Source organism: Carettochelys insculpta, chromosome 1 (assembly GCF_033958435.1).
Source record: "Carettochelys insculpta isolate YL-2023 chromosome 1, ASM3395843v1, whole genome shotgun sequence".
NCBI lineage: Eukaryota > Metazoa > Chordata > Testudines > Carettochelyidae > Carettochelys > Carettochelys insculpta.
In genome coordinates, this window is record NC_134137.1 from 218,635,316 (window position 1) to 218,660,253 (window position 24,938).

Consider the following 24,938-nt stretch of genomic DNA (forward strand, 5'->3'; position numbering starts at 1 on the left):
TCCCCAGCTGCAGCACATGCATTCTGCCAGGGGAAAAAGCCACTCCTCCACTTACGCAAAATTCCAGTCACACGAGGGTGTGCGGGAATGCAGCCCATACGTAAACCGAGGTTCTACTGTAATTGTATCATCCATCTGCTTAACGAAAATGAGTGAAAGTCACTATTAAATTATTTCTTTTTGTAGCAAATGTGTGATTTTTATTTACAGTTGTATGTACAATTGCAAAAGCAATATTTTTCACTCTTTTTCCCACGAACATTGGCGTGTTGCAGTGGCACATCTAGGCAGAATGATTTAGTTAGTTTTAATTTAAGTCATTTTTGGTCATTATAATTTTTTTCTAGCATTAAAATAACTAGCTTGTACTCTGTGACCTAAGGCATGAAAATTCTTTTGTTGTTGTTGTTGTTGTTGTTTTTCTCTTCTCTAAGTTAAATGGAGCTTTGAATGATTCCTCATGGAGTCCTTCTGAGCTTTCTTTTCATCCCGGCTGATGAAGGTCTAAAACAGGCTTTGACTCCAGCACATGGATGCGGCAAGTTGGGCAGGTGGGTTTCTTTAGCAGCCACTTTTCGATACACTGTTGGAAGAGAAAAACAAGAGAAGGAGAAAGTTAGCAATCCAGGCTTGTTGCACCAACAGTCATCCAACAGGAATCTTGAGAGGCATGATCAGTAAATTCCCGTACGTGATCAGTCCACTCAGGATTCTACCAAACCCAGCAAACTCTTTCACTCTCAGCAGATTCATAACAATGATTGGGCCACTTCTGTCCAGGGCCAGATTTGAACCTGAGTCATGGAGGTTAAACCTATTTATCCCTTGCATCATCCCAATCTGCCCCACCCTCTGCTCCCTCCTTTCTCTATAATTATTTTTCAGTCAACTGATCGACGGGGCTGTGATGCAGCCCTGAATTTTCCTTTTGTACAAAGCTCTTGTTGAGGCCTCTTATCTGGACACTGGGGAATTCATCCAGTGGAGGAAGAGCATCAGGTTGTGCAGCAGCTTCTACACATATAACTGTCTCAACCAACAGCACAAGGGGCTTACTCAAAGACTAGCTGCTGTCACGGCCGGTCATATATGCAACCTTCCTCTTCCAGGTAAACTAAATGACAAGGAATAGGGTCCCCCCTCCCAAGTTTCTTGCAGTACCTCTTTGTGAAAGCTGTGCATGCAGTGAAGTATTATTATACTGCCGGTCTTGAGATCATCATGACAAATAACACATAGATCCGAATCTTCATCCTTCAAAGGAACATTAAATCACGGTCAGTCATAGGATGGCTCCAAAGAGTGGCTTTACATATGAGGTCTACTTACCTTACAGCTGAGATCTGAGTTCTGTTGACCTGGGGTTGAACTTACCACACACATAAAGAAATCTATTAAATCAAATGACTAGGTCTCCAACTATGGATGAATAGCACTTGTCATAGCTGAGGAGAGGGACACAAAGATGGGCTTTGCACAACGTCCCAATCCTGTGGCTGCCCTTAATAGAGCTGGGTCTCTCCTGCCGCTTGTAGAAATCATTAGATTATGGGCTGCTCTCTGCCATCCAGGGCTCTCCATATAAGAGATCCTCCTGGGACCAGATCCACCAAGTTTACAGCTGCTGTGGAAGCCCTTTTATTGGCATGTTGCACATCCAGGGAAAACAAAATATCAGCAGAGATTTGCTGGGTAGATCTGTGAGCCAGTTTGTCTCCTAAGGACCAAATTCTGGGCTTAGAACCCGGCCTGAATAAGTTAGCCTGGCATTCATGAAGTGTCTAGGTGAAAGACATCCAGCAATTCTTCCCTGAAAGCTGCAGAGCAGAAGCAGCACTCCACTTTGATTCATACTTCAGCCCTGTGGGTAGAATAAACTCATCTTAAGGTCCTGCATGCTATGCAGGAAGGACTAGAAGATCTCCGTAACCTTGCTGCTGAGTACAATTGTAATACATCTCCTTATTGTCTTCAAGGCCTTGTCTGCATGGGAAAATGCATCATCTTAGAAAATATGTTAACTAACCAAATTTAACCAGCTCAGTGTTAAGCACCGTTGTGTCATTAGCAGGGACAAGGACAGTCATGTTTGAAAATATTTGAGCTGGTGGTGGATAAAGCTACGGAGCACCTTTTGCAGCTACTTCCTGGCTGTTCTCTGCATGGTTTTGGCAACAAGACACTGCTGGGGAAGCTGTGTTTACTGACAGCTCAGGAGGAGCCATACTAGGCTTATGATTGGCAGCAACCTGGATTGTAGAGTGATCTTCCTCCCATGAAGAGTGGAGTCCAGATCATCAGCTCCACAGGGCAGGTATAACCTCCTATAAACTAGCAAAGGAAGGTCAGTGAGAAGGGAAAGAGACAGACAAACTGGCTGTTACACTGGGTCAGTCTTCTGGTCTGCTTCTTTTTTGAAAAAATCAATTTATACTACTCTGGCAGTGTCGTTACTTAATCTGTGCTGAAGATGAGCCCCAGCACCTCTAGGCCTGGTAGTTCACAGCCCTGGCACCTCTGGACTTTCTGCTTCAATTATGGAAGAAAAAAAAATTCCTTAGTCCCAGCACATAATTACTTGAGCCTTAGCACCTCTTTCTTTACTGATTAAGCACTTGATAGTGTAGCAGAGCCTTAAACTGGATGTAAATAACCAAACCAATATAGAACAGTCCTAATGTAAATATAAATGTGTGCTGTGATGACTGAGATCAATACCTGGTTTATTTAAATAGAGAGTAAGCTGGAGCTGTCTCAGTTTTAAAGAAACGGGACTGCTTCTCTGTGAAGGTCCCTTGAGACTAAAATTCGCTTCTCAGCCTAGCCCATTTGAGTTTTGGTGTATAATACATGCTACAAGTCCTGTCTGTTTGCCAGGGCATTGGTGGATGTTAGGGTAATTGCAGATTCTGTGATAATGACTGGTTTTCTGGCCATCTAGCCCTCATGACTACTCAGGGTTCTTCTGACCTGAGATCTCAGGGTCGCAAAAGAGCTCCAGCATGGAGCCACAGTGAGATCCTGGATCTCATTTCTATGTGGGGTGAAGAATCAGTGATGCGCAGACTGCGAGTCAGCAAGTGAAATATGGACATTTAGGAGAAGATTTCATGGGGCGTGATTGAGAAAGATTATGCCCTCGACTCTCAGCAGTGCTGTGTCAAAATAAAGGCACTCAGGCAGAATTATCTCAAAGTAAGAGAAGCCAGCGGGTGATCTGGCTGTTCTCCCAAGACGCGTCACTACTACGAGCAGCTGAACGCCATGCTTGGGAGGGACCCGACTATGCTCTCCAAGGTGAACAAGAACTATTCAGGAGACCGTCCTCGGGACTCCAGTGGGAGCTGAGGGTGAGCAGGAGGCTGATACAGAGGATGACACCGACATTCAGCGGGAGCTTGATGAAGCTGATCCTGCCAGCCTGGTGTTCTTCAACACCCTTGACCTTGACCCAGTCCCCTCATCAACACCTGAGGCTCCAGGGTCCAGCAATGGTGCAGAGTGCTCTTCTGGTGAGTACTTTTTAGAATGCTACAAGCAGGTTGTGGCTGGGTTGGGTTATTGGCTTACTTCTGTGGAGCACATTTTTTAAACTGCTACAAGTGGGTTGCTGCTCAGGCATGGTGGCTCTGTGCCCCTTAGAGCGGCTTATTAATATTTCTGAGGATGGAGTGCTTCTTTTTGGAGATCTCTATAAAGTTCTCAGCCAGATACCCTTTTATTTTTCTCATGAGGTTTTTGGGGAGGCCTGATTTATTGCAGCTTTCATGATAGCACACCTTGCCAAACCAGGCAACCAATAAGTAATCTGGCATCATGGCACCACACAGCATTCTGGCAAATTTTCTAGCCCTGTGCTCACAGAGCATGAACATATTTTCTTTTTCACTCTCTGTTAGTCTTAAGAGGCTGTTATCTCTTTTGGCAACCTAGAATTGGCACGGGAAGTTTCATTAGAGTTTTCACATTGCTCCCTGGCCATTTACGTTTCCCAGGACTGTCCTGCAGCACCACATGGCTGGTGGGCTCTCCATCTCTCCCCTCTGCGCAGCTGGCAGTCTTTCCTGGACTTCTCCCCTGCAAACCCACTGCTTTAAAAATTGGCTTTCACTACTTTAAATGGCTTCTCCCCTGCGCAGGATTTATGACGAGCTGCTGAGAAAGTTTTTTTCCCCTGCATTTTACAGTTTACAGGGAAGACTCCCTGCCCCAGCCTGCCATGTGTCTGGCAGGTTCAAACCCTCCCCACCTGCCACACGGCTGCCAGACTGTGTGGACCCTGCTCCTGGACACTGGCATGTGCAGCATGGGCTTTCCCTCCTTTAAATGGCCTTTTCCCCTCACAGGATTTATGAGAAGCCACTGAGAAAGATTTTTTTTTCTGCACTTTATTGTTTACCAGGAATACCCACCTCACCCACCCTGCCCTGTGTCCAGTGAGCTCAAACCCGCACCCTTGCCACACAGTTGCAGGGCTGTGTGGGTCGAGCTCGCAGACACCAGCATGTCCAGCGTGGGCTTTCCCTGAAGTAAATTGCTTTTCCCCTGCACAGGATTTATGAGGAGCCATCGAGAAAGTTTTTTTCTGCAGTTTACAATTTACAGGGAAGACACCCCCCACACACACATCCCACCATGCATCTGGTAGGTGTGAACCCTTCCACCCCACCACACATGACTGCTGGGCTTTGGCTTTGGAAAACAAAAGTTGTAATGATGGGTAATGGGTCAGATAGAGACCGATTCACTCTAAAGGTAAGCACTTTGTGTCACATTTAAAAATTGATTTTGACCTTCACTGTCTTAAACAGGCGGCATGAGTGTGGGAGACAAGGTTGCTACAATGGGGTGAAAGAAAAGATCCAAACAGTACCTCATCCTGCAGTAACTTGAAAAGGTAGACAGGGAGCAAGCCAAAGCAGAAGGTGGACCCAGCAGTGGCAGTAAACAATGCTCCAGTGCAGGAACAAGGACTCAGAAGAGCACCTGATGGCTAGCAGAGAGCAAGCCAAGAGCCTGTGTTCCGTGCTGGAGTTACGGAAGAACACCCACCACAGGATTCATTATGTGGCCTCCACACCCTGTTGCCTAGCCTCCCCTTGATATGGCTTGACCCTCCCCCTATCGGGGTCCCCAAAAGTAGAGGGGGAGGGCAAGGACAGTCTCTTGCTCCATGCACAGAACCTCTCCACACGGCAAAAAGCTCACATTTCACCACATGTGTTCCAGGATTCCCTTCTTTTTCCTATCTACCTCTTAACCCTCCCCCTCTAAATACAAACAATGGTTTTCTAAAAACAACGGTGTCATTTATTGGTTCACATGGGGTGGCGTGAAGTTGGAGGTACTTTCGTAAAGGTCAGGCACACATCATTGTGGGGAGTTGCGTGTGGTATCACAATAGTTAAATGCAGCAGATTCATGTGGCTGTCTGGTCATTCATAAGGGTATTTTTCAAAGCCCATCCGATTGCTGTTCCTACTGCATTTGCATTGATGAGTGCCATTGTGTCTAACTGTACATAAGCACTGCCCGGAACATCTACTTCTGCAACTCAGTCTGGTGTGAAATTTTCCCCCTTTGATTTGCAAAAGTTATGTAGAATACAGCATGCTACAACTGTGGTGGGGATGGTTTGGCAAAAGTCCAAATGGGTCAGAAAGCACCTGAATCTCACTTTTAAATGGCCAGAGGCACATTCCACTGCCATTCTTCACCTGCTCAGTCTGTAGTTGAAGTGCTCCATGCTGCAATCCAGGGTACCTGTGAATGGTTTTATGAGCCAAGGGAGCAGAGTGTAAGCAAGGTCACCCAGTATCACTACAGGCATCTCCATGTTGCCAATCTTGATTTTCTGTTCTGGGAAGAAAGTCCCATTCTGGAGCTTTCTGTGCATACCAGAATTTTTAAAGTTGCACGCATCATGCACCTTTACTGACCATCCCAAGTAGATGTCGGTGAAATGACTTTTGTGATCCACCAATGCCTGCAACACCATGGAGGAGTACCCCTTGTGGTTTGTGTACTCTGAGGCTCGGTGGTCCAGGGCCAGGAAGGGGATGTGTGTCTCATCTGTTACCCCACCGCAGTCAGGAAACCCCATAGCAGGAAAGCCGTCCATTAGGTGCTGCACATTTCCCAGAATCCTGGTCTTCTGCATTAGATGGTCATAGATTTCATTGGCTAGCTGCATCATCGTGGTCCTCACTGTAGAGCTGCCCACCCCAAATTGATTTCCCATTGACCAGGAGATGTTGGGCATTGCAAATTTCTACAGAGCAATTGCCACTCGCTTGTGAACTGTCAAAGCAGGTCTCATTTTGGTATAACAGCGCATCAGGGTGAAGGAAAGCAAATCACAAAGTTCCATGAAAGTGACCTTGTGCATGTGGACGTTCTGAAGCCACTGCTGGTTGTCCCAGACTTCCAAAATGATGCGATCCTACAAGCATGCTGGTTTCATGTCTCCAGAATGGGCACTCCACTGCAAGCAATGCATCCAGGGCAGCCAGCAGCTCTGCATTCCTGTTCTTCACTTCTTCACTATCAACATCCAAATCCTCCACATCCATCTTATCCTGGATTTGTCTCACAAAATACTGCAGAATACTTTGGGAAGTGGCCATGACACACCGTGCAACAACTCTGAGCTGTTCAGGATCCATGCTAGTGCCATGCAGTGGCATGAGCCAGGGGCAGGCTTTTGGAAAACAGCCTGAAAAATTATGCAAAATTCCTTGGGCTGTCCGTTTGTTTTCCAGTGGTAGGGGATGGGGGCATTGCGCTCTGGAATGATGACATCAGACACCCACAAGTACTTGTGGCACATGTTTTCCCATAAGCCACTGGCACAAAACCCCAGAATGCAATGGGGCAACAGGCACTGTGAGACATGTACCCACAATGCATTGCTGATGCACTCGAACTTAGGTAAGGCAATGGAGACACGCTACATCAACCTTCTGGACATTTGCAGACACATCTTTGACTTTATAAAAATCTAGTGATAAAAAGTTGACCTCAATAATTCAATTTTATTTTGTAGTGTAGACGTAGGATATGTCAACACTAGACACAGAAGTCAACCACAGATACACAGTTTTAGCTACACCAATTGCTTAGCTAAAATTAACGTATCTATGTTCGGCTAACTTGTCTGTCTTAACGGGAAGGTTGATGGGAGAGTGTCTTCCTTAGACATTCCTTGCTTCTTGAGGAACAAGGGAACACTTTCACACATAACTAACACATAGCACAGTGAATAACTCACAGAGACGCTAAAACACCTCCTGCTAGAGCTAGCTAGTTCTCCTTTAGGTCTAGGGGTAGACATCTTTGTTTTAAAACTATCTCATTTCATTCATACGAGTTGTCAATGAACATTTTGTGAAAACACAGGACTTGTTTTTCCAGATCAGCTTCCCATATCTATTTCAAGGTGCAATTCATAATTAAGCTTTGTGTAAGACCTGGTATATAGGCCTTTTTTTCCTGATTTTTGTTTGTCCTTTGCTAAATAAACACTACACTCATTTGAAAGACAAAGCAGTTTTGAATAATTTGAATCAGCCACTGGTCTCATGCTACTGGAATTTTCTTGAGGAGACAAATTGAGCTGGATCTGTATCATCAATATGGTTGGGATTCAGCTGGATTGTAACCCAGAAAACCAGTCCAAGTAGGGCTGAATTTCAGGTTTCCCCCAGAGAGCGGTGAAGCCTGCCACCTGAGGAGTATACTGGAAAGGAATTGCAAAAGGTCCAAAGTACAGCGCACATGGTAGCTGTAACAGCTTGTGTCCTAAATTGTGTAATGTAATTTTCAACTTTTAGTTAAAGAAAATTGCACCTGGCTGGCAGTTCTGCATGAAAGAGGGACTTTGTGAACATTCAGCTTGAACATGGAAGGAACACATCAATGACAGCTGTAAATGGGCACATCTTTGTATTTATTATTTTATAACATTTGATACAAAGGAAGAATATTATACAAACACTAACTACAGATCACCTCTTTTATACTCCCAAACAAAAGTTAAGATGCAGCTAAGTTTTTTAAAAGTTTTATGGAAAACCTAAACGTTTAAAAGATTGGATATTCAAACTTAAAGCTCTACTTTGCTTTAAAGTAATGAGATATTTGCTAATCGTGGAAAATCACAGGACAATGAAAAAAATTGACTCTTGTGTATAGTGTCATTAACCTTCCATCTTCACTAAAGCCGCGTCTACACGAGCCGGCTACTTCGAAGTAGCCGTGCCAACTTCGAAATAGCGCCCGCCACGTCTACACGTGGCAAGCGCTATTTTGAATTTGAAATCGACGTAAGGCGGCGAGACGTCAAAGTCGTTATCCCCAACAGGAGATGGGAATAACGCCCTACTTCGACGTTGAATGTTGAAGTAGGGCACATGTAGACGATCCGCATCCTGCAACATCGAAATAGCGGGGTCCGCCATGGCGGCCATCAGCTGAGGGGTTGAGAGACGCTCTCTCCAGCCCCTGCGGGGCTCTATGGTCACCGTGTGCAGCAGCCCTTAGCCCAGGGCTTCTGGCTGCTGCTGCTGCAGCTGGGGATCCATGCTGCATGCACAGGGTCTGCAACCAGTTGTCGGCTCTGTGGATCTTGTGCTGTTTAGTGCAAGTGTGTCTGGGAGGGGCCCTTTAAGGGAGCGGCTTGCTGTTGCTCTGGAAGTGCTAGTCTGCCCTGTGACCCTGTCTGCAGCTGTTCCTGGCACCCTTATTTCGATGTGGGCCGCTTTGGTGTGTAGACGCTCCCCTGCAGCACCTACTTCGATGTAGTGCTGCCCAACGTCGACGTTGAACGTCGATGGCACCAGCCCTGGAGGACGTGTAGATGCTATTCATCGAAATAGCTCATTTCAATTTCGCTACATCAAAATAAGCTATTTCGATGTAGCATACCCGTGTAGACGTAGCTTAAGAGTGTTATCCAGTCCCCATTTTTATAGTCAAGTTCTAGGGAAGCCCTTCTCACAATGGCCAGGCTTTTGTAAAAAAATAAGAACACCCATACCTTGCCCAGTATCCTGTCTTCCAACAGTGGCCAAGAGGGAATGAACAGAACAGGTACTTATCAAGTGATTCATCTCCTGTTGTCCATTCCCAGCTTCTAGCAAACAGAGACTCAGGCCACCATCCCTGGTCATCCTGGCTAATAGCACTGATGAATCTCAAGAACTACTCTAGTTCTCTTTTTCCACTCTGCTAAAGGAAGCCCGGTCACTTGGGTAGATTTTTCCTGTGCCCAGAAGGAAATCTTGTCCACATTTGGTGGGAGGTTCCTCATAGTACGGGGAAACCTCATCCCTTGGGAGAAGGGGCTTCTCTAGGTTCTGATCACAAAGGGCAGTGCTGTAGCCAAGAACCTAGAGAAGCCCCTTCTCCCAAGGGATGAGGTTTCCCTCTACTGTGGGGAAACTCCCACCAAAATGTCTAAGGAAAGGGTAGCGACCCTTTCATTCAGTAAAAACCTGAATATGGATGGGAATGAGTGGTAAGGGGGGAAGAGGTTGCTACCCTTTCCCTGGACGTTCCTGCTTTGATGGATCAGATTCCTGCTATTTTCCAACATCCCCTCGCCCAGCTGTGTTCTTCAGGGCAACCTTCCCTGAATAACGCAGCTTGATGAGGGGTAGTTGGAAAAGCCATCTGGCTTTATCAGGGAAGTCATTAGATTACAGGGAGACAAGAGAGACAAGGTCAGAAATGAGGCAGTGAGGCCTCACAGGAAGTGTGGAGTGGGGAAGTGAGATAGTAAATGGGTTTGGAGGTACCAGCACCAGGGAGATTAAGGTAGATGGTGAGTGAGGCATGGAGGTAGAAGTGGGAGGGTGCATTAGTTCAAGGGCCGAGGAATTGGCTTTGGGAGCATGGTGGAGAGTGATGAGGTAGAGAGCGGCACTGCCCACGACCCCGGCCCCACGTGGCCTTAGAGCAGAGTGGCGAAGCAGCACTGCTGTGGCATTTCAAAGCGACCTGGAGCTCTGGCTGCCACTGTGGCCAAAGTAGCAGTATGGGCTGCTGGAGCTCCAGGCCGCTTTGATACACCAGGCCCTGGAGCAACTGTTCCCTTTGCCCTCCCCCTCCTCACACATGCCCGTCGGCAGGCATGAATTCACTGTAACCTTTTATGCAGAAGAAATACACCTTGTTAATGCCTGTTTAAGAGGGAAGCTATTAGCCTTGTTTCCCAGCAGGAGCCTCTGGACTTTCTTCTTCCTCCCTCTGTCTCTTTGGCTCCCTCTTCTCTCTCTCTTTCTTGTGAGACCAGCTCTTGGATATATGCAGCCTTGTCCACTCTCTTCTCTCCTCCATGCCCTCAGGTTGCTGAAAGGCAAATAGAATTGAGAAAATTAGAAACCAGACCCCAGATGGTGACAAAAACTCATAATTTATTTGATCAAAAAGTTGTTATAAAAATGCTGGTCACCTACCTCTGTCAAATCAGCATTAACATGACTGGCTCAAACTCATGGCCCCAGAGTAGTCACCCTAAAAGTCAGCAAGGTGCGACAAATGTTCCCTTATAACTCTGGTATGCTGCACACCTACAGGATGGGATCACCCATCTGAACAGCCCTGAGGGAGGAAGAGTCCTGGGAATTCAGCCCAGCCTCTGGCTACTCTCTCACTAGATCCAGGGTTTAATGGAGCCTCCACATTCCTCGATGATGTTCTCTGTTGGCTCAGAAGATTCCCCAAACACAGGTGTGGTAGGTTATTAGCTGTCATCCATGCAACTTTCAAGAAGGAACAGATACACTGAGAATGAGGCTGAATAGGATTACCTCTTCCTCATGTACCTTTCCTGTGTTGCAACATGAGGGATGGATTGAATAGCACCTCAAAGACTTTCATAGTATTCAAAGAAATAGGAATTCACATGGCTAAACCTCAAATCCAAGTTCTCTCTCTTATACTTTTGACACCTAAAGTCCAATACTGCATGGTGCAGAGCACCTTCAGTTTGCACCAGCTTCAAGGGGCTTTGGAAGTAATCAGCACCTTGAAGGATCAGATTGCCTGAAAAGTATATCCCATGTATACCCCCCACATGGAGATCCTTTTGTTATCTACACACTTTCAGTTTCCTTCTAATATACAGTCAGAAGTGAGAGCTTTGTGTATTACATGTAGAACATTTATCCAGTCTCTACTGTGTTGGGCACTTGACTATATAGCCTTAGGCAATGCTTATAAGGAATAAATAAACCAGAATGGTTACTTAAAGAAAAAGCAAAGATGGATAATGCAAAGTCCAAAATTCAATAAATTCTAAGCTCGGCAGTCCCTAAAGGGAGAGAAGAGATTACAAAGATGTATATGAAGCTATAACAATAATCTTATATGCCATAATTATCATCCTCACGATAACTGTCATCTTCATGAGCCGGGAACACTCCCAGGCCACATCTACACTAGCAAGTACATTCAAAAGTAACATCGAAAGAAGCCCGTCTTTCGAAATTCCCCATGGAGCATCAACACATGAACTGCGGTCTTTCGAAATTAATGACTGTCGAGGTTAGTCCTCCGGTCCCGTGGTGGGAAGAGCACTCCCTTTCAAAAGACTCTTTCAAAAGAAAGCAAGTTTAGACGCTCTGCAGACAGCTTTTTTGAAAGAGGGAGTCCTCCATGGCGGCGGTCAGCTGGCGGGCGGCAGTGCTGCTCACAGCACAAGCAGAGCTCTATGGTTCCAGTGTCCATCTGTGTTTAAAGACTCAGGCTCCCACCAACCCTCAGGCAGGAAGCTGAGAACATGCAGGCAGCAGGGAGCCCAAGCTGCTCTCCAGCCCACTGCCTGCTGTGATTCCCCAGCTAGCCCCCGCACTCCCTGGCCCCATGGCCAGTCAGCCAGACCCCTGCACACCCGAGGGACCCCTCAAGGACAGCAGGGAGCCCTCCCAGGAGGTGAGGCAGGCCTTGAAGTGCTGGGCCCCTCCTGGATGGAGGCCGAGCTCCAGAACCTCCTCTCCCTATGGGAGGATGAGGAGGGTCCTCCATCAAACGGGGGTCCAGTGCAACAATGCCATGGCATTTGAGCAACTCTCCAAGGGCCTCACCGGCCGGGGCCACCCCACCTGCACCCTGGACCCGGTGAGAGTTAAAGTGCTCCACCAGCGCTACTGCAAGGCCCGGGACAGGCCGGACGGTCGGGAGCAGCGCCCACCAGCTGCCCCTATTTCAAAGAACTCAACCACTTCCTTGGGTCCAAGGATGTGGGACCCCCCGGCCATCATCCTGGACACAGTAGAGCCAGAGACCAAGACAGAGACAGGGACAGAGAGTGAAGGTGAGGATCACGGCCGGCACCAGGCACCCATGGAGAGTATGGTGACTTGACACCATCAGCAATGACGAGGGCTCAAGCAAGGGGTTCCTTGTCATCGACATCACATCCTGGTTATCCAGCCGGGTGCCCTCCACCCATGCCTCGCCTGAGTTTCTGGACCCTCAGGTAGGTGTCATGCATGCTGGTTGCCCTGAGACCCGGGAAGGGGGTGCTTGGTCCTGCCCAAGGTGGCCACAGCCCACCCATACGGCTGCTGGCCCCAGTCCATGTGGAACCTGGATGGCTGTGCTCCATGGGCCACAGGGGGCTGGCACCCAGCACTCAGCACCACGCAGCCAGGACAGCACCATGGACTGCACAGCTGTGGAGGGACAGAGGGGCAGAGGGGAGCCTGTACCCATGCCACCCATGAGGGGAACCCTGGGATCTGGACATCGCAGGGCCCCTGAGATGGGGAGGGCAGGGAATGGGTGGGGATGCAGGGGCCATCTCAAGGATTAATGGTCCATTCTTCTGCTCCCTTCTGTATACACAGCTCCAGCAGCTGGCAGCCAGACGAGCCCTGTCCACAGGCCAGGGAGTACGACCACGGAGGGCAAGTGGGAAAGGCCCGGACCCTGCCCGGGAACAGCATGGGGCCACCGCCAGGATCATAAGAGTTGACAACTTGGAAATGTTCTTGTAACAGCTATGGTCTTTAAAAGGGATCGCATAGCCAATCTCCTCTTCAGGGCTGAATTCAGCAACATATATATAAGCAGATGTCTAACCCTGAATTATGTGAGTTTACCTAGGGAATGTAATGAATGAGACTAGCCCCACTGAAGTCCCATGCTTAAGACACTTGTTTAAATGCCTTTCTGAATCAGGATCAACTTGAAATCTAGCAAAACAAAAGATCACAAGAGTTAAAAGTCATTTCAATTTCTACGTCTGCTCCACAGTCAGCCAACAAATTTTTTGGTGTTTTTACAATCGCATCTCCTTCTTGTAAAAGGAGGCTTTCTTTGCCATATTGCTGTATAAAAGACCACCACAGACAGCTGAAATAACTTTATACAAGGGATTGTGAAATGCAAAGCAACCAAACTGATAAAATAGAAATGGTGTCCCCTCTAATTATTCAGTACTAGTAATCTGAGTTTTCACTTGTCACAAGCAGTAAAACCATTCTGAGGCAGTGTGATTCAAGTTGACAGTGTTCCACTTATGAAAGGCCTTGAAGATAAAAATGCTAATATGAATAGCTAAACAAGAACTTATATTAAATTCTGGACAACTGAGCTCTAAAATAGAGCAAAGTCAAAAACTATTGTACCTGATTGTGTCATTGAGAATGAAAAGGTAGAAAATGCCTATGCTTCTTCAGGGGCCATACCAACTGCAACACTCTATGGCTATGGTTACATGACAGCCATCTGTTGACAGACATCACTGTTGGAAGAGATTTCCTGATGACAGTGTGGCCACACACTAAAAGTGGATTGCAAGAGAGCTCCACTCTGTCGACAGAGCGGCCAGACTGCCCAGATGCTCTCATGACAAAACAGGCACCTGGAAGCACAGCAGACAGGGCTGCCCATTGTTCTGGATGTCGTGTCTGTCGAGAGAAGGCCCCCCAGAGTGTCCACACAGCCTTTTTGTCAACAGAATCTGTCGACAGCAGCTTTATGCCTCATGGTTGAGAGGCAGAACGCTGCCGGTGAAAGTGCTGAGTTTTGTCGACAAACTGTTGACAAAACGCCTTTTGTGTGTTCATGCTCCACAAGTTTTGTTAACATGCCAGGGTTTTGTCGAAAAAACTCGCCAGTGTAACCATAGCCTATAGGGTTAAAAAGGTCAGTAGCTGTGAGAATGAGGGCAGTGTTTCACTGCTAAGGTGAGCAGGTACCTGGTCAGCCATAAAAAGTAGCAACGTTTTAAATCTTCTATTGTAACGTTTCATTGGCACAGCTGGAGAGCCCATTCAAAATATCTTACTGCCGTTGTCATTCTAGGCTAGTCACCTTATTTTGGCATCCCATCAGTAACTGGCATAGATAATTGCACAACATTATGAGTGTTCAGGTTAACAGTGTATTATCATTATAAGCCTGTTTGTACAATCTACCGAATTTAAGATATATGCATCCGGGGTATACCCCACTGAAGTCAATGGGACAAATTGGCTCATTGTGTCTTATGTGGACTACACACCCTGTAATGGTGGTTACCTACCAAAGAAACGGAGCGCTTGCATTTGAAATGCAGTTGCTTCTCAAAGGACTCTGAAAATTCCTGGATGGAGTTTGATCTACTATTTGATCCCGAGCCTTCTGGGGAGGATATTTTGCATGCCTTCATGTGACAGTGGCATTTCCCATCTTGGCCCTCTTGAAATTCCTTGCAGCCCCTCAAGTGACCTGAAGATGGGGTTTTCGTAGATGCATGAAGTCTGGTCACATGGATGGACGAAAGCTTGGCCTGCAACAGATGAGATCAAAGTTCAGTGTGAAGCATAAAAGAGGAGCAGGCCTTATGTACATCAAACTCTGCTACAGAATGTGTAAATGACTGTGTTCAGCCTCTTGTATCCTGCCTGCCCTGTGCCACAGAACTAACCTTCCAAGAGACCCTTTCCAGAGACCAGAGCCAAATTTGCCCTTTAATCTGATTTTCCAAAAGGGGCTACCTAAAGGCAGACATTTAAATAAGAAACCTAACCGGGTCCACGGATAGGCAGGGAAGGGGACATGGCACTTTAAAAGGTGCTAGGGCTCTGCGCTGTCACCATCGCTACCACGGCAGCAGCAGCGGCAGCGTTCAGAACCCCAAGCCCTTTACATCTACACCGGATCCCTGCACGGTGTGATACAGGCATGTGAGTGGTGGCTGGGGAAGGCTCACCTTCCACCAAAGCCCCCACCCCACATTGCCCAGTGGTTGCACAACGCTGAATACAAACCTGTCTGAACCTCTGCTGCCATGGCCACACTACTCTTTTTAGTCCTTTAGCTTGCTGAGAGCTTGCATACCTATGTCTCTGTAGCTGTAGCCACGGTTTAGGTGGCTTACCTCTAGTCTAGAAAGGGGCCCCTGTGGAGCTCATTCCTCCCTATTCCCCTATGTACAGAGGCATTCAGAGCCTGAGTTTCTTATGAGCTGAGCGTCTGCAGCTCCCATTGACTACCCATCTGGTGATGTTCTGGGTGTTCTGTTCCTCTTAAAACAAGGCCTTGATGTCTGCTGCCTCTGGCGAGTTCTACTCATGTGATTTACTTCCTCCTCCTGTCCCTAAGGTGACTCTAGCTCTTGGTGGCCTGGTAGACAGAATCTGTGAGCTTCACCTCTCTGATTTCTTACACCCCCACTGGATTTGTTAATTGTGCATTCTGGACCGGATGCGCTGATAATGGTCCTGTCATTCGCAAAGGTCTTCAGGGATCTTTTATAACCAGCAGTAATGCGAAGCTAAGCCTACTGGGAGCAGCCACTCTGTCACACTATCCCAAAATAGTCCCAAACATGAGACCAGAAAATATCCATCAACCCCAAAAATGTTGGTGTGGCCTATCAGAGCGCAGGGAAAACGAATGGAAAATTAAACTACAACACCCTAAAAATCCTAGACAAATATCTAAGCTTACTACAGAAAGCATATTGCACAGTATGGCTGCACTTGGGGGCAATAAGTGGCTGGAATAAGAGTGTCAGCAGGACATGAAAGAGTTTCCGAGGATTTTTAAGGACATGGGAAGTGTTCTTGCCTCAGACTCCAAGGGACTAAAAATAAATAAATCACACTTACATTTGTGCAGCCCTAATGCTGCCATATTTGAAGCAAAACAGACATGCATTTTTCAGCAAGATACAACAGTCTCATATACATCCATTTTTACTTTTTAATTGGTTGTTCCTTTTTACACACACTTGCAATAATTACAAATGTCTTAATAATTAAAAATCCATGACGTGGCTTAGGTGTCATTATTAAAATTGTGTGTCAAACTCAAACTGGCTGAGAATTTAAAAATTGAATAGTAATGGACTGGCAATCCCAGTGATTGAACCTGGTGATGTTCTCAAGGGCTGTGTCTACGCTAGAAGTATCTGTTTACAGAAGTTATTGTTGGAAGAGACGGATCGCATCTAAACATAAAAGCGTATTGATGGTTTGATCTTCTCTGTCAACAAAAGGGCATCTACACAGCTTTTTTGTCTACAGTTTCTGTCAACAAAATGCATTTTGTGTGTAGATGCTCTCTGAGTTTTGTTGACAAAATCCCAGTTTTGTCTACAAAACTCTGTAGTGTAAACATAGCCAATGTGCAGTTCTGTCCATTGGTTCATACTGACCCAAAACAGGTTTCAAAGTGATGTTTGGGGTTACTGTGGGTGTTGATTGTGTTGCTGTGCAGGGAATGTTGTGTAGATTTGTGCAGATGGCAAAGGAGGCATATGTGCTGCAGTGAGGGGTTCTGTGTGTTTAGGATTATTGTGTATGCTTGGCGTGTTGTGTGGATAATTGTGTTGATTTGTGCCTGGGAGTTTCTGCTGGGAGATTTGTGCTAAATTGTGCCTGTGTCAGTTAGCCATACATGTGTCTTTTTGACCATGTTATACATCAGCTGTGCAGTTTTCTCCCACATAACCGATGAAACTGTTGAATGCAAATTAACAGTGGGAAAAGTGATGATTGATAGAGTTACTGCTGATATCACAATGGTCTAGGATTCTCGGCATGTCATAGATATGCTACCACGCAGTGGAATTTGTTAAGTGAGAAAATGGCTGAGAACTTGAAAATTTGATGCTAACAGACCATAAAACCTGGTACTAACACTGTGAACAAAAAAGAACATTCATCCGTGCTTGTAGCTGCTTCCCTCATTTCACACTGACTTTATAGGTATAACAGGCTTCAGAGCAATACACAGAGTGACATTCTTGGAATCTTGTTTTACACAGTTTTTGTGTGACTTAATGTCCTACTAATTGTTACCATGTACAACCCAATTTGACAGTAGAATTCTGCAAATCTCTGCCTCTTGCACACATATTTGCTACAGATGAAACCAGCTTGCCCTCAGGACTATTCATCTCATACTGATTTGTCTCAGTCTTCATTTCCAGATTTAACTTACTACTTCAGTAAGCACCAGTACGATCACCTCTAAGAAAAGCTATAATGATTCTGGTCAAACAATTTTTACTTTGAAGCACAACTGTTTCTAAAAGATTGATATGGCTGTATTTATTAAGTCATGTTGTATTTAAATGTACATCAATGCAATCAATTAAGCTTGGGGGAAAGTACACATACTATGCTAAGATAAACAAAACTATAGCTTTCTAGTCTATTTCTTGCACGTGTATTATTCCCTGGATACCCAAGCTACCTGTTTCTATAGGAATAATAAGAAAGTGTGTATCAATTGATGGAAAAAATCTCTTAGAGTCTCTTCTAGGGAGATTTGGGCAAAAACAGGAGGACTTGTGAGATACAGGATTATATTCTATCATTCTTTTGGTGTAGTATTTGAAAATATTCTATTTTTGATTACTATGTTTTAAAACTTTGCATTCACAATGTGCAATTATAGAACAAACTCTGCAGACAGACAGACTGAAAAGCACATACTATACACGACAACAGTGTTGCAGTTAGGGAAAAGGTCTTCTTCAAAACTGCATATCTGACTCAGTGCAGCTCATTGAATAGGCCGTGTTAAAGAGCTCTGGCTAAGCCTTGGTGCAGATCATTGAGGTAGGGGATGACTGTTCTGACTTCAGTGTTGACTCTACCCCAAACAAAGAAGACAGATTGATACCAGGCATAAAGGAGGTCTGGGGGAAAGAGTGGAGATATGGTAACTAAAGTTCTCACCACCTGGCCATGAGGTGTTCCCTCCAGTGAGCACCAGCCACTACAGGCAGGTTTTATGCTGACTGTATAGCCCAGAACATAAAGCATTGTTTTTTTAATAAACCACTGATTTTTGCCACAGAAAATTATTAATGCTCTGAGGGGCCAAGCTCCCTCAGCTCCTACAGACAGAGCTGCTCTTCACTGTACGAGTGTTACTGTTGATTGCTTGTTGAGGTCTACTTAACAGTCACAGTAGATTTGGAGCATGTAGGCTCCAGAATATCAGCTATTCAGAATCCAAAAGCTATCCATCCATTCCTTTTTTCCCTTGAATAACCTCATAATCAGTCATTCAGTGCCTGAAAATGGTTTGAACCTAGAGTCAGGTTTTCTCTTCTTTAATATAGTTGTGGTAGTGAAAGCTTCAGACTATTGGTAACAGAGAGAAAGCCGTGCTAGTCTATATACTATCAAAACAAAAGAGTAGTCCATCAGCACTTTAAAGACTAACAAAATAATTTATTAGGTGATATGGGACAGTGTGATTTATTTCGTGGGACAGACCCACTTCTTCAGACCATAGCTGTAGCAGAACAGACTCAATATTTAAGGCATAGAGAACGAAAAATAGTAGTCAAGGTGGACAAATCAGAAGAAAAATTATCAAGGTGAGCAAACCAGAGAGTAGAGGGGAAGCGGGGGCGGTGGAGTCAAGAATTAGATTAAACCAAGTATGCAAACAAGCCCCTATAATAATGCAGAAAACTCCCATCCCGGTTTAAACCATGTGTTAATGTGTCGAATGTGAATATAAAAGAGAGATCAGCTGCCTCTCTTTCAAGAGTGTTGTGAAAATTCCTCTTCAGTAAGATGCAAACTTTTAAGTCATTAACAGAATGGCCCACTCCTTTAAAATGCTGGCTGACCGTTTTGTGGATCAGGAGTGTTTTTATGTCTGTTTTGTGCCCATTAACTCTTTGTCTAAGAGAGTTTGAAGTCTGCCCAATATACAAAGCATCTGGGCATTGTTGGCACATGATGGCATATATGATGTTAGTTGAGGAACATGAGAATGTGCCTGTGATTCTGTGAATAACCCGGTTAGGTCCAGTGATGGTATCTCCAGAATAGATATGTGGACAAAGCTGGCAAACCTCATAAGGTTGGGAGGTTGTCTGTAGGAGAGAACAGGCCTGTCATCTAGGGCCTTCTGGAGTGTGGCATCCTGATCAAGGATAGGTCGTAGGTCAACAGACAACCTCCCAACCTTATGAGGATTCTCACCCACAACCACAGTCTATATTGCAGGAACACCAGTCCTGGAAATTTTCCTTGCAACAGAGTCCGCTGCCAGCTTTGTCCACATATCTATACTGTGGGCCACGTATGCAGCTCTTTCCCTGTTTGCTTATCAAATTCATCACTGAGGCTGTGTATAAATGAGCCCCCAACTTCCAAGGGGCATGATAAGTAGAGTGTCGGGAGATAACTAATGAAGTGCTGCTGTGCATATGCAGCTCTTCATTAGGCTAAATCTCGCCCTCAGCATCTTCGAAGTGTGAAACTTCGAAGTGCCGGCTTGCTACCTGCAGATACTTTGAAATGCCCGCACTCCTCTGAAGGGACTTCAAAGTACCTGCGACTGACCCCTGGCTATGGGCAAGCCGGCACTTCAACGTTTCACACTTTGAAGTTGCCGTGGGCAAGATTTAGCCTAATGAAGTGATGCATATGCACCGCAGCACTTCATTAGTAATTTCCCAACACCCTACTTACCATGTTTCCTTCGAAGCTGGGGGCTAGTCTAGACACAGCCTGAGAGTAGCAATGTCTTCTGGAAAACGAACATATTTCTATAAAATCCTCTTTTTTTTTCTGAGTTCCACATTATACAGTTTTGCACTCAGAAAAGCTGTGGGGATGAATTTTTGTAATTTGAAAATGCCCAGAACAGGGCAAAGAGTACAAGCGTAGAGTGTTTGTAAAAAAGCAAAAGCCTTCGAACAGTCAAAAACCCCTTAACATAATATACACCACAGAAAAGGAACCTTGGGTATAGCCTGGGTGGATGAAATTCAACAAGGTAATATAGTTTCCACAAGGGGTCAAGGCAGAAAATTGCTTGCAAAAATAGCTGGATCTGCACAATACAATAGGAAGCTTTGTTATACGTAGCATCTTTCATTTCACAGATTCATAGATTTTAAAGGCCAAAAAGTATCACAGGGTCAGACTTGCCTGATTCAGAATAGTTACAGAGTTAGACCTTGACCCTGCAAAGAGTTAGGTGCCTATGCCACTTTACACACAAGAGCAGCCTCTTTGAAGTCAGTGAAACTGTTCGTGTGTGCAGAGTTACTGGGGTGCTTAAATCTTTGCAAAATCAGGGCCTTAAATTGATAACATATTTTACATAATTATAATAAGTAATTATGCTGGCTCACCCTTATACAAAGATGCTTCAGCCCACACTATTGATACTAGAGTGTGTGAGAGAGTACTGTCTTTTTTTTTTTGTAAGTCCAACTCTGCACTCCTTATTCAGGCAAGGCTCCCACTGAAGTCAGTAAAGTTTTGTTCAAGCAAGAGAGCTGATCTGGTCACTACAAGAACGTGAGATGGATAGGAAAAAGCAATGATGTAGTGGGCTCCTGGGTAGAAACGTTTCCCCACCATAACTTCTACATGGGCTTAATCCTTAGCTGCATTCCTGGGGCACTTTTTCTAACAAATAATTAGTAATTTTATTTCTTTAGCACTCCAAATAAAAAGTTACATTAAAATCTATCTTAACAAAAGATAAATATAATAAAGTCTTGAGATAACCTACTCCTGTCTCCCAGAACCCTAAGCCCCTCTTGACTTCCCTTCATACCCTTTCACAGAACCCATCCTCACTCAATAAATAATTAAAGCACAGCTATTCCCTAGTGCTGTGAGCACAGCCCATGTATGCCTCCTGACTTTCTCCTCTAGTTTGAGCCTTTAAGGAGTGAAAACATTTTGCTTGTCCAGCCTCGAGTCATCTTCGTTATATTTATGGCACAGAGCTGGATTGATTTCTTTCATTATAAAGGTATCAGGAACCTGATGCTGAGAGATAGTGAGCCCCCACACCTCCCAACGTAGCCTACAGGAATGGTATTTGCTCAGCAACATGGACCACACTCATCGCCCCAGGATGTCAGGATCATAGCTCGGATGAGGCACTTATTTCTCTCGTCCCTGCCCGTGTACATCTCGCACACACACACACACACTTCTTACTGGAAGGGAGGCTCTCCTTTCACTAAAGGGTCGCGTCTGGCGTTTTCTGTGACCTCTGCCCCCTTTCTCCTTCTCATCAATCAAGCTGTGGCCCCAGAAACTGCTCATCCATTTTGCAAAGGAAATATCATCATCCTCTTCATATTCCATGTACAGACACTCCAAGCTGGAGGGAAGCGCCCAGCCAGACTGGACAGAGGTATGTGAGACTGAACTGCCGAACAGAGGGTCCCCTGCTGCTGTGACAACAAGAAGGATAGGGACAAACATTCCATCCCAAATTAACAAAAAAGCCAATCCAACTGGATGCAGCCCTAGGCAGTGCTTATATATAAGCCAATAGCCAGTAATCTATTTTAAATGAGGTTTCTTTTAATCTTTCCATTACAGAGATGCCCTATATCACACAGCCTGGAGGATGGCAAGGCAAACGTGTGGCCTAATTCATATTCATTGCTTCTGAGTGCATCAACTGTCAATAACGATGGAGAGTTGCCCACAAAACATGCCTGGGAGGTGCACACTGATACAAAACAGACTTGTAATTTCGAGAAGGAGAATGGATATATTGACAGTGGCCAGAATGTGGCACAGCTGTTTATTGAGGCTCAACTGACTATGTGAAATAATTTTTGACTCTGCTCTTCCTGCTGGTGTTTAATAACATGCCCTGCCTGATGAAAAGCAAATCTTCCCCAGAATCTTCCTCATCCTCTTTTGTGGGTGAACAATGTCAGCCAACTTGGAACAACATTGGTTCGCAGAATCTTGGGCTATAGTTACACTACAGAGCTCTGTTGATAGGACTTGCTGTCAGAAGTGATTTCCCAACAAAACTTCTGTCGACAGAGTGCAGCCACACACAAGAGCCAATCAGAAGAGCGCTTGGCTGCCCATTATTCTGTTGAGCAAAGACACCCCCCCGCACAGCATCCACACAACTTTTTTGTTGGCAGACTCTGCTGACAGCAGTGTTATGCCTCATGGATGAGAGGAAGAATGCTGCCAGCGAAAGTGCCGAGTTTTCTTGACTAACTGTCAACAAAACACATTTTGTGTGTGGACATTCCACCAGTTTTGTCATTAAAACTCACTAACGTATCCATGGCCTTAGAGTTTAAGGCCATACCCATTGCCTTTCACCGTGGCCACTTCATCTTCCACAGTCTGGGCTAGACTGGGCCTAGGCCTGCTCCAATGCACAAAGAGATGAAGGGAACAGGTGAAAAGAGTGCAACCTGCCTACTTCAGCCCTAGGCTAAACGCAGTCCCAATGTTCACTGACCTTCTGGACAGCAGGGACTGAGCCTAGCTAGCTCAAACGGTAGCACTACATCTTCCATTCTAAATGGCTTCTACTAAGGAGCTCAAGTAATGCAAGAATCACATGTGGTCCTTCTGTATGGGATGAGTTTTACCTTCTTTGGAGAGATGGGCCCAAAACAACAGTCACACTCTACCTGGGAGGGTAGCGGGCTGTCTTCAAATGCTGAGTTGTAGTCACTGGCAAACCTGTGCTGTAGGCATATCTGCCCTGGTGCTAGAGGTGCATACAGGAATAAAGTCCTGCAAAAAAATTCAGGTGCTACTAACAGTATTTCTCAGGAAACAGAATTGTTTGAGGTCCAATGCTGTCTTCCCAAAGGGGGTAGAAGAATTGCTGGACCCTGTGGGCCTGCTTCTGCTACTGCCCTGGCCCTTGCATATTCATTCAGAGCAATTCAAGCTGAGCATTAGGTGGGTTTAAAATATAAGCTGCCATTCTGATTTGGTAGAATTTTATGCTCACTTTGCACTGGTGTAAAGGGCTGCACAGGATGCAGGGCAATGGAGAATCAGGCCCTAGAGATGGCCTGTGGAATTGTCCCATAGGACACTAGGGGCAGAGAATGCTGTGAGACTCTCAGGCAGAGGGGCTAGATGGTGCACTTGGTTAGGGCGCTAATGGGGACTTGGGAGACCTGGATTCAGTTCACTGCTCCACCACAGACAACGTGTGTGCCTCATTTCCCTGTCTGTACTGTGCTGTGGTGATAATGGCTCTTCCCGACATCACGGAAGTGTTTGGGGGACAAGCTCACTAGAGACTGTCAGTGCTCAAGGACTGTGCTGATGGGGGCCTTAGTGTGCTTGGTCCCGCCATGAGGACAGGGGACTGGACTCGATGACCTCTTGAGGACCCTTCCAGTTCTAGTGTTCTATGGTTCTAGATAGAAAGACCAGGCATTGTATTCTGAGATAGTTTGATGGCCCAGAGGAATGAGTGAATTTGCATCATCTCTGCCTCTCCCTCTAAATGTGGATTTTAGATTACGATTCTTCACTGCATGGACGCAAAGCGTTCCAAAGGCATTTGTTGATTGCAACTAACCAAAGGTAATGGCTTCCCCCAAGCCGTGGGAGAGCCCAGTCTCTCCCCCGTCCCATCCCCCAACCCAGGCCTGGAAGTCACCCCACCCCTTCTCGTAAGCCCCCACACTGCCTTGTCTCTTCTTGCCCAGTTCTACCCCTGAGTGTGCCTCGTCCCAGCTTCTCCTCTGCCCCTCCACCCCAGCCTCTTGCACACCATGGAACAGCTGATTGCTGCAGGTAGGAGCTGCTGGGAGGGAAAGGGAGGGGTGGATCCATAGGACTGCTGGCATACAGGAGTTGCTTCAGGGAAACTGGCTGGTGGCGGGTCTCAGCTCTCACTGATATTCTTCCCCTCAGGCACCCAAGGAGTCAGCACCTATGTAACCAACAGTTGGCTGCAGAGCTTTATGGCCCGTTATTGGTGAGCCCTATTAGCTATTGAAACCAAATCAAACTACCTTAAACCTCAGCATACAATGTTAAGTCTCACTCAGGAGCACACTGTCTCAGTCTCACACCACATTCCTAAGCTTATCTCACTCATTTTGTGTAAATCCGTAAAGACTGAAAAATATTTTTACTCAGGTGTTGAAAGAGACAAGGATACATCCAGGGCCTCAGCACAGGGGTTTTTGTACTGTGGTACCCATGGAGAATACAGGTCCTCCTTCCATGCAGGAGAGTAGAGTCTGGAGATGGGAACACGAGAAGGTGGAAACAAATATGTTTGCCCTTAAAATGAGAACCTGATTGAACGTTTGCAGGTTCTGCAAAACATAGTTCAAGATTTAAACCACACTGGAAAAATTCATGACCCTTCATTGTCCAGGCAACAGGCAAGATTTCTTTCTTTCTTTCTTTCTTTCTTTTAAATGTATGCTGTGTTTCTGAGAGCTGTCCTGGTGGCCATTAAGGAGAAAAAAGATTTAACTCATCAACTGGAAAGTGAAATACACACACAACAGAGCAGTATTGTCACAGTCACAAATTCCATTTGTGTCTATAGTGAATCCCCTCACTGATAAAGTAAGTTGAGTATGTTTAAAAACTATGATTACTGCTATTGAATACTATTGGTTTATTATTATTAATGATAATTATTAACCCTCTTCATGGCACTTGAGTTCCTCAAAAGCAATTTTTGTAGTCTTTTTT

The 24,938-nt window shown here is 45.6% G+C and overlaps 1 protein-coding gene across 1 annotated transcript; it reads right to left on the bottom strand.

The window, feature by feature from the left end:
* Positions 1 to 484: 484 nt before the first annotated feature.
* LNP1 (leukemia NUP98 fusion partner 1) lies at positions 485 to 21,581 on the bottom strand. Its single transcript, XM_074983538.1, has 4 exons — positions 21,432 to 21,581; positions 14,534 to 14,779; positions 1,162 to 1,254; positions 485 to 583 (listed from the first exon to the last, which is right to left on the bottom strand). Exons 1-4 carry the CDS (start codon positions 21,579 to 21,581, stop codon positions 485 to 487), a joined length of 588 nt encoding a protein of 195 aa, XP_074839639.1.
* Positions 21,582 to 24,938: the final 3,357 nt, after the last annotated feature.

What these genes read in the sequence shown, in the direction of transcription:
- LNP1 (XM_074983538.1), bottom strand. Translation starts at nt 21,581, where the DNA reads ATGGAATATGAAGAGGATGATGATATTTCCTTTGCAAAATGGATGAGC. An exon ending in GCAAGCGCTCCGTTTCTTTG is followed by an intron (nt 1,255 to 14,533) that starts GTAGGTAACCAC and finishes GTTCCTTTGAAG; the next exon opens with GATGAAGATTCGGATCTATG. An exon ending in TGCACAGCTTTCACAAAGAG is followed by an intron (nt 584 to 1,161) that starts GTACTGCAAGAA and finishes CTCTTCCAACAG; the next exon opens with TGTATCGAAAAGTGGCTGCT.